This window comes from Sprattus sprattus (assembly GCF_963457725.1).
Source record: "Sprattus sprattus genome assembly, chromosome: 3".
NCBI lineage: Eukaryota > Metazoa > Chordata > Actinopteri > Clupeiformes > Clupeidae > Sprattus > Sprattus sprattus.
This window is the reverse complement of record NC_137922.1, coordinates 51,996,365-52,006,718: the sequence shown is the minus strand read 5'-3', so window position 1 is coordinate 52,006,718 and position 10,354 is coordinate 51,996,365. Positions and strand designations below refer to the sequence as shown.

The 10,354-nt window shown below is 46.0% G+C and overlaps 1 protein-coding gene across 1 annotated transcript in view; it reads left to right on the top strand.

Moving 5' to 3' along the window:
• cand1 (cullin-associated and neddylation-dissociated 1) overlaps positions 1-4,501 on the top strand; it is a 22,401-nt gene extending 17,900 nt beyond the window's left edge. The window contains exons 10-15 of the mRNA XM_080833778.1: positions 1-1,224; positions 1,386-1,481; positions 1,603-1,772; positions 2,173-2,337; positions 2,534-2,641; positions 2,975-4,501. The exon at positions 1-1,224 is cut by the window's left edge and continues 270 nt beyond it. Of these exons, the coding sequence (XP_080689904.1) occupies positions 1-1,224; positions 1,386-1,481; positions 1,603-1,772; positions 2,173-2,337; positions 2,534-2,641; positions 2,975-3,199 (1,988 nt within the window). The 3' untranslated portion in view covers positions 3,200-4,501. The remainder of the gene's footprint in view (positions 1,225-1,385; positions 1,482-1,602; positions 1,773-2,172; positions 2,338-2,533; positions 2,642-2,974) is intronic.
• Positions 4,502-10,354: the final 5,853 nt, after the last annotated feature.

Genomic DNA, 10,354 nt, shown 5'->3' with positions numbered 1-10,354 from the left:
TCGCCTGCACCATCAAGCGACTGAAGGCGGCCGACATCGACCAGGAGGTGAAGGAGCGCGCCATCTCTTGCATGGGCCAGATCATCTGCAACCTGGGCGACAGCCTCGGCGCCGACCTCCCCGGCACGCTGCTCATCTTCCTGGAGCGGCTGAAGAACGAGATCACGCGGCTCACCACGGTCAAGGCGCTGACTCTGATCGCCGGCTCGCAGCTCCACATCGACCTGCGGCCCGTGCTGGCCGAGGCCGTGCCCATCCTGGCGTCTTTCCTGCGCAAGAACCAACGGGCGCTCAAGCTGGGCACGCTGGCGGCGCTGGACATCCTTGTGCAGAGCTACAGCGACAGCGTCACGCCGGCCATGATCGACGCGGTGCTGGCCGAGCTGCCGGCGCTCATCAGCGAGAGCGACATGCACGTGTCGCAGATGGCCATCAGCTTCCTGACCACGCTGGCACGCGTGCACCCCGAGGCGCTGTCCAAGATCAGCGGCGGCATCCTGACCGAGCTCATGGCGCTGGTGCGCTCGCCGCTGCTGCAGGGCGGCGCTTTGGCCGCCATGCTGGACTTCTTCCAGGCGCTGGTGGGCACCGGTACCGCCAGCCTGGGCTACATGGACCTGCTGCGTATGCTCACGGGCCCCGTGTACGCGCAGAGCTCGGCGCTCGCCCACAAGCAGTCGTACTACTCCATCGCCAAGTGCGTGGCGGCGCTGACCCGCGCGTGCCCCAAGGAAGGCCCCGCCGTGGTGGGCCAGTTCATCCAGGACGTGAAGAACTCGCGCTCCACCGACTCGATCCGGCTGCTGGCGCTGCTAGCGCTGGGCGAGGTGGGCCACCACCTGGACCTCAGCGCCCAGCCCGAGCTCAAGGCCGTCATCCTGGACGCGTTCAGCTCGGCCAGCGAGGAGGTGAAGTCGGCGGCGTCGTACGCGCTGGGCAGCATCGCCGTGGGCAACCTGCCTGAGTACCTGCCCTTCGTGCTGCAGGAGATCACGAGCCAGCCCAAGCGGCAGTACCTGCTGCTGCACTCGCTCAAGGAGATCATCAGCTCGGCGGCGGTGGCGGGCCTCAGGCCCTACGTGGAGAGCGTGTGGTCGCTGCTGCTCACGCACTGCGAGTGCACGGAGGAGGGCACGCGCAACGTGGTGGCCGAGTGCCTGGGCAAGCTCACGCTCATCGACCCCGAGACGCTGCTGCCACGCCTCAAGGGCTACCTGCTCTCCGGTGCGTCACACACTTTATTGCAGTTTAGTGCTTAAACTCCTGAAACGAAGAAGTGACGATTATTAGTTCATGACAACAAAAAACACATGTACTATACCTTTAATCCGTTCATAATACTGTGTCTATAAAACCAGTAGTGTAACTGTTTATTTCTCTTTCAGGATCCTCATATGCTAGAAGTTCTGTTGTGACAGCAGTCAAGTTCACCATCTCAGACCACCCACAGACTATCGATCCCCTACTGAAAAACTGTATAGGTACCTACTACGTGTTCATTTATTTGACAGACTCTTATCCAACGCATCTTATTACCTTTACTAGATGTGAATACACCTCGGAGTCTGAGATGTTTTTATTTTATTTTTTTTTTTAATTAAGGTGACTTTTTGAAGACGTTGGAAGACCCGGACCTTAATGTGAGAAGGGTTGCTCTGGTGACGTTTAACTCTGCCGCTCACAATAAGCCTTCACTGATCAGAGACCTGTTGGACACAGTGCTGCCTCACCTGTACAATGAAACCAAAGTGCGCAAGGAGCTTATCAGAGAGGTAATACTACACACACACAAACCCAAACCCACACACAGATATATACATAATACAGTTATGCATTAATGGCACACTCTTGCCTGCTATTGACTGAGGTACACATACACATAACCTCCATCTCTCTCTGATGTTGACATAGCTTAACTTAAATTTAAAAAAGAAAAATGCATTAAAAAAAATCTAAGTTTAAGCCGTAGCCCCGACCACATTTGGGCTTGACGCTCATGGAGGACACAGGTTCGAATCCGGCCTGATGTCATTGCTCCTGTCTACTCCCCACCTCTTCTCCCTCTCATTCCCTGTCTCACTCTTAACTGCACTATCGTTTAAAGGCATAAAAGTTCTAAGTTTAGTTTTAATCTTTAATACTCAACACATTGCACATTGTGTCCCATCTCAGGTGGAGATGGGTCCGTTCAAACACACGGTGGACGACGGGCTGGACATCAGGAAGGCGGCGTTTGAGTGCATGTACACGCTGCTGGACAGTTGCCTGGACCGGCTGGACATCTTTGAGTTCCTCAATCACGTGGAGGACGGACTGAAGGACCATTACGACATCAAGGTGGGGAGCTGTTGGGGCACATGTGTGCACTAATGATCCAGTTTGGATGTGCTGTGTGGTGGGGGGGGGGGCTTGGGTTTGTTTGATGATGAGTGTGCTGGTGTTTTAATTGCTGTATCATCAACTCTGTGTGTGTGTGTTTGTGTTTGTGTGTGTGTGTGTGTGTGTGTGTGTGTGTGTGTGTGTCTCTCTCCAGATGCTGACATTCTTGATGCTGGCCAGGCTTTCCTCCCTGTGTCCCAGTGCTGTGCTTCAGAGGCTCGACAGACTGGTTGAGCCACTCCGAGCCACCTGCACCACAAAGGTACACACACACACACACACACACACACACACACACACACACACACACACACACACACACACACACACACATATATACAGTGCAAAGAGCTAATTCCCAATTCCATTGTCAGCTATAACGGGTAATGGACATACAAAATCTGTACATACTGACACACTCCTTACGATCAGTAGTTATGGTCAGGATGTCACCAAAACAACTTGATACTTGGTTATACTTGGACCTCTGCTCCACTCTTACAACTCTTTTTTTTATTTTATTTTGTTCCCCCTCTCTCTTTCCCCCCCCCAACCTCCCCCCATCCTCTGGCCTCCCCTCCTGCTCCGTCTCCAGGTGAAGGCGAACTCCGTAAAGCAGGAGTTTGAGAAGCAGGATGAGCTGAAGCGTTCTGCGATGCGGGCGGTGGCGGCCCTGCTGACCATCCCCGAGGCGGAGAAGAGCCCTCTGATGAGTGAGTTCCAGTCGCAGATCAGCGCCAACCCAGAGCTCGCCGCCATCTTCGACAGCATCCAGCGTGACTCCACCTCCGCCAACATGGAGTCCATGGACACCAGCTAAGCATCCAAAAAACCCAAACGGGAAAAATAAATCAAAACAACATACATACACACACATACGTGAGAAACGAGGCGACGACGGTGACGACGACCAAACTGATTTAATGAAATATGACATCTCTCCTCCTTATCCCCCACAACGATGCACTCTTCTTCTTTTTGTTCATCCTCGTCGTTTCCCCCAACAAGAATATACCGCATTTAAGAGAAAAGAGAAAAAAAAGAAACAAAACAATGAAAACGAGCGAAAGAATACAACCTCCGCGAATGGAGAAGGCTTTTATTGTTCCATGCATTGCACTGATTCAGCCGAAACAGGAGGAAACAAGAAAAAACAAGAAAAAAAAAAAACATATAAAGTGATGAAAAAAAAGACTAAATCATAAACAAAACACCTAAAAAATACATTCTCTGTAGCTTGAAAGAGCTCCTCACCAAGATTCACAAAGCCTTTGTTTTTTTTGTTTTATTCCTTGTTGCTTTGTGAACTACGGAGGAAGACCACAAATGATCGTTCTTTTCCACTTCTTCCTTTCTTCCCCCTCACTCATTTCCCAACTTTTGGGTCCACGTTTTCTTTAGTTTGTTTGTTTTTTGGACCAGTCTCTTCCACAATAATAAAAAAAAAAAAGGACCAAGAAGTTTCCCCTAGCATGGAGTGGTTGGTGTTGGAGCAGCTAGGGCTCTGAAGGGGCTGGCTGCACGTGCCCTGGAGCTGGGGATGAATAGAGAGAGAGAGGCCCAGTGGAGGTGTTGGTGCCTCTTGGACTGGGAATATATTCCACCTGTGTGGTTTCAGACCAGACTTATGAGACCTCATACAGAACATTTGTTCATTTCCGAGCGCCAAGCTAGCAGGACTGTTTATTTCCCTTCTTAACACCATGTCTGTTCCTTTCTGAGCTCTACGCCACGAGGACCATCTTTGATCTGTTGGTTTGGTTTGATTTTGTGGCCATGTTTCTTACCAGACCAGATACAAAATGATGGCTGAGTGTTCATTCTTTTAATTTTTTTGTACGATTTTTGCATTGTCACTCGCCTGCCGTTTGAATTTAATTTGTCTTACCTCTAAAGTTACATACTCTGACTAAGAGTGTGTGTCGGAGAGAGAGTGTGGGGGAGCGGGCGAGCCAGTGAATTGTTAAACGAAAGGTTTGCTCCATAGCTGAAGTTGAGTGGGTTTTTTTCTCTCTTTTTCAATTTCATTCCCTTTATTTTTCCTGCTTGAATGCCATGGTTGGTGAACAGTGGTCCCAAAAAAGGTTAGAGCACTTAATATAGAAAATGATTTGTATTGCAAATGCTGTCCAGGCTCTTACGACTAGAAGCGACTATTTGATTTGGGTCACATTACTCTGTCCCTCTGGCCCAAAAAAGGACCTGAGCTTGAACGCATGTGGAACAAATGAATTACAGATGGGAGGGGTTTGTTTTTGCTTATTTTTTGAAAGTTATTTTTGGCTGTTGTGTATGGATACAGTTTCTCACCCACTATTAGCGTTTACCATTTCTGCAACTATTTCTGTGCTGAACTGTTTTTCGGGAGGGGGGATTCAACTGCATCGACCAATTCCTTCATCTTGTTCCCTCTGTGGGGAACATTTCTCTGTCTGTCTCTCTCTCTTTTTTTTTTGGGTCTCCCTTTCTGCATTCCTCTGCCACTCCTCTAGGGGGAGCCCTGTGTATCCACCAACTTTAAATCACTTTAGATAAAAACTTTGATGGTTTGCAAACACGTTTTTGAGGACTTCTGTTTGTTGGGAAATTAAAAAAAAAGAGAAAATGAAAAAAATAAACGAAAAGGACTGTTTCTTGGGCCCAATGGATGGCACAGTTGTTCCTGTTACAGTACATCCTGGCACCCTGTTTGGGGCTGTGTGTGTGTGTGTGTGTGAGAGAGTGTGAGTCTGTGTGAAATCAGTCGCTGTGTGTTTGTGTCCCACTCGTAGGTGCTGGGAGGCTTATATCTGCGCCACCTGTGAGATTTGCTGAAATAAAAGGTTCATTTCTGCCTGCGTTCAATATCTTATTCATGTTCTTTATCACACACAAACACTAAAGCAGCTCTACAGGAGTGTTCAGTTCACATAATATAGTGAGCCAAACGTGTCGAAATGAAGCTGACGATGAGGAAGTACACACGAATGAAAAGGTACCTCATTAGACTGACATAAGAAGGGCCTTTGTGATGATCTAGTGTTTGTTTCCGGGTCCTGGTCCATTGTTTTTTCACTTTTTTATTTTTTTTTTATTTGTGAGTCAGCATGACAGCCTAAAGCCTACCATTTCATACCAATTGTAGCAGAGAAGCATTTCATATTTGTTGACTAGACCTGAGTAATTATTCATGTGGCAAATTCACATGATTAGCAACGACATGGAGAGCCAGCGACACATTCCACAAACATCCTGCTGTAGGGGAAGGGCAGCTTGGAAAAATGTCAGAAATGACTGCTAAAATGATTTTCTGTGTTTCTAGTAAACTCACTATGTTAAATGTTCTTTCCGGTTTCACAGTTGACAGATGGTGTGAATGAGCTGTTTTTGATGTGTAGACCACTTTGGTACAGGCTTCGAGAAGACTGAGAAATAGGTTAAACTAGAACACTCACATAAATATTGAAGAACATCCCCTGACCATTTCCAAAATGATAGTAACGTTCTGACATTGGCTTTGGAGTCTTGGGGGAAATTAGTTTTAAGAATGAGTGTAGTCTATCTTGTAGGGTAATCATTTATTTAAACCAACAGGTATGTGCTTCAGACATTGAACCAAAATAACTTAATACTTTTATTATGCTGGAGCAGTGTGTGTGTGCTGACTGTTGTTGGGCCAGTGTGAGTGGCCTTGAGGATGTTTGTTGTTCCTGGTGAGTATTTGTATTTAAATAACTTTGTTGTTGATTCGAAGGTGCATGTTTTAGGCAACTCAAACTCCAGGGACTTGAGACTTTTTGTTTTTGGTTTGAGTATCCCAGTAAAATCATTAACCGACCTTGAGGGTTTTTTTTTAAATGTTTTATTGCTTGTAGCATGGCTAGAACTTGATTCTTCAGGATCAGATACTTCCTCAAAATGCATCCATGATCATTGATTGATGTACTCTGAAGGAATGCAGAGGAAAAGCTACAGATCTCAGAAGTGGTCAGCTGCTCAACAGGTTATTCCTTTTGTTGTCCTTAACTGCTAGACCACACCTCAGCTTATGTGGTCAGACTTGTCAGCTTTACCTGAGGTGAGCTATGATGAAAACATCCTTTCTGAGGTACGACCATGCAAGCACAGGCTTTGCAACTCTGAGGAACATGAAAGTTTTTGTTGTCATGGCACTTTGCTCATCTTCATATTGTGTTCTCAATTTAGTAATTTCCTTGCGCTGTACCTCAAAAAACTAGGTTGTTGTGTGGCTAAGAGCATCTGCCAAATGGTAACTGTAAACTTCCCCCTCACCTGTTGCATGCAAGGTATTTAGCTTTGGGTGTGATGATGGACATGCTCCATAGACAGAAAAAGAAGGTATGCAGGAGGAGGAGAAGGGGTGGTATCTGACATGTGGCTGAGGAGAACAGAACTAATTATCTCGCAGCAACAGTTATTTGACAGTAAACCGATGTGTGTGTGGCCTCTGTGGTCTGTAGTAGTTAACCATGTAATGCTACTGAGATGTTATCAGAGATAAACACATCAGTCAAGGAAGGGCTTATCGATACTGCTTGCAGATGGAATGTTTAAGATGTAACCTCTTATCTGGCGCAGATTTGGCCCACAGTCTGAAGCCATGTGAGAGCTACCGACGGTGCTAAAGGTTTTCATGCCAATCCAGCCTAAAGGTAATTGGATATCTGGGTACCCAACCAAATAAAAAAACAAACAATGCACTATGCGTCTGAATTCAACACTGATGCGTCTGAAGTCGTCCAGGCTTTTGCTATGATATGATGCTTGTGGTTCTGTTAGACAGAATCTGTTTGTGTGTTAACGGTTAGCCGTCATCCTGCTGAAGAGAAAGTAGTTTTTTTTTTTTTTTCACTCGAGAAGGAGCTTGTTTTTGTAGATTTTTGGAGATGAAACATAATTTTTCTTTTGTTGAGGCACTGACCACGGTGTTCAAGGCACCCAGTGCAACTTTATAGGCTTGAGACTCGAAAAATAAACATTCAATTTCTAATCTTTTTTACACGTAAGTTTCAGTAACTCCATACCATAACATATCGACATTCAAGGAGCAAAGATGAGACGTCGTTGTGTGGTGAGAACTGATAGAAAATCGTACACAACAACAATCGCCGGTGGGGAGAGGCCATTTTTCCATTGACTGGAATCCTGCTTTATTTATTGGTGGCACCAATAAATAAAGATTTGGGGAAAAAATGGCGGCGATTGTTGTTTACGATTTTCTATCAGTTCTTACCACACAACAACGTCTCATCTTTGCCCCTTGAATGTCGATATGTAATGGTATGTCATGGAAACTTACTACGTGTAAAAAAGACTAGAAATTGAATGTTTATTTTTAAGCCTCGAAAGTTGCACTGGGTGCCTTTTAAACATGCAATGACTAGGTGTGCGATGCGTTAAAATAACTGCCACCTATCCTGAGTATTAGGCCGATAGTGCATGCAGGTATACACATGTGTGTGTGTGTGTGGAGAGGCGAAGGGTCCTGGTTTGGGGGGCTGAAAATATGGCCAGCGTAGTCCCAGGTGTTTTTATCTGATACAATAACAGGTTTCGAATGTGAAAGGGGCTAACAATATGAAAAGATATTGATGCTAACATCCCTAATACCCTGAAAGAACAATGTAAGGCAAACAAGACTAGACTATTTTTCAGTGAAGAGATGTGTTGTTAACCTACACAGTAAAGGTCGCTGAATTGATTAATAAATGCAGAAAAGGCCAAGCCAATTTGTGTTTATGGTTAAGCAACAGATTCAAAGTAGAAGAGGAAAGAAGGCAACGAGACAAGGTATAGGTGACTTAGCGTGATAATGGCGAGATTAACAAAAATAGCTGTGTTTAGGTCTGACCGTCTGAGATGCATGGAATAACTTTTTTGGGACATAAAACCTTGTCTCGTGCCAAAACCCTGGAAGTAGGTGAGCCATTCTGCCGCTGATAAAGGCAAAGTATCTTACTGAAGGGTATGCCTGGACTTCACCAACAGCATCTTACTTGAGGGTATGCCTGGACTTCCCCAACAAAATGAACTAATTTGGTACATTTGTCACAGCCTTAATGAAAATGGTTCCTGTGATTCTTGCTAATGTCTCTCGCTAATGATGTTAGGGGCTGATTTGCGTTCTTGTAATTTTCACCGGGAGGTTGTGGATGGCAGCAGATCATTAGCTCAACATTGATCTGGTGAGCATGTGGCTTGACTACCAACAACATTGTAACTTTCCTTGTATGCATTTTTAACTAAACTCTGTAGCTGACTGCCAGACAGGCTAGTCCTTGACTTAAAAGCATTTCCCTTATATGCCTCTAAGGACAAAGTAGTAGAAACAGACCCCAACCCATCAGCATGGGACATATTTAAATACTGCAGTGGGTGTTTATAGGGTCATTTAGTTGAAGATAGGCTAAGCCCATACATCATCCCAGTCCATCGTTCTGTGTGGTCTAAAAATAAAAGTCTGGTGTTGGTGTTCTGTTTAACGGCTAGTTGTGGACAGCCCTGTGCTTGTCTTATTCAACCCGAATCTGCCAACCATCATTTCAAAGGACGCAGCTGATTACGGTCCGGGTGCCTTATTCACTCAGCAACATCTGGATCACACAGAAGGTACGGGGTTTGCATTGCCGATGCTGACGCCAGCTGGAACTGGTCGACAGATAGGAAAGAGGCTCTCATGTGTCTGGACACTGGAGAAATGGAGGACATACCTGTGGGGCCGAAAATGTACATCATGCACGGATCATCAGGCCCTTACAGCACTCCTCTCTACAAATGGGACTGATTGAGAAGGGATGTGCATGTGATGTTGTGTACCATGAATCACGGATGAATCATGAATCATGGATCATTGAATCATACAGCCAGCTGGCTCTCACGCTTACCTCTGCCTGAAGCCTCCCCTCTCCCTGAGCTTGCTTCTCTGCTTGTGCAAATCCCCCAGCACTGGCCGCCTTGGGCAAAAAGCTGTGAAGCCAGTGCTTGCAGCCTTACTTCTGTATAAAACATGAGCCGGTGTGAAGACAACTTAGTGTCTTGGGGGGGGGTCACACTAAGGTTGTAATCTGTCTCCCTGTGCTGCACATTGACTGCTCTTGCACACGAAGACCATAAGGGCATCAGGCCATTTTGTGAAACAAATCATCATCCCTGATATGGATGCACTGGTATGCTCTCAGATACCCGCAGTGTCAAAGGTCAGACAAGACTCCAAAGGTTTTTAAGGCTCCACTACAACCTGTATCTCTGCTGCAGGTCCCCTACAGTAAGCTGGGCCTGGGTATCGTCGGCTTTGACACTGTAACTTGGGACTGCAAGTTTGCCATCGCTCTCACTGATTACATCTCAAAGTGGCCCAAAGATGTCCGCTCCCCTGTGTCCCCCTCAGCTGCCAAAGGTGCATTGAGAGGTTCAATAGAGTCCCGGGGCGGGCCAGGTTCGGACACATTTTTAGAAATTATACTCTGGTTGGGCTCGGACACAGCAGCGTGATAAGGCATTGAACATTCCATATTTAAAATATCTTAATAAGTAGGGAAGTCAACGTGTCTGGTTCACAGAAGGTTCGCAGAAGTTCGTTTTTGAGAATAAAATGAATCCCATTTAGCCTTCTTACTGTGTGCGGGGATTTGTTTATGTCCTAGCTGTGACAATGCGATTACAGGCCACAAACTGGCATCATGGAAGAAGTTAGAAAGAAACTGTCTTCTGGAGAGTTTAAAATAATACAAAACACAGGGAAATCTACTGGCTATTTCATTTCATTAGGTTTGGGCTTCTTGCAATGTGAATCATCTAATTTCAATATGCTTATTGGCCATCTTGTGCACGCTTGTGCGTTTAACAGCACTTGTTTGTGTGAGCGAGTACATCTATTTGTTGATAGTATCATGATACCCGTTTTCTTATTGATGTTTAATAATATTTAGCAGAGGCCTGGCTTGTTTAATGTGTGCCACTTCATTTCGTTAGGCTG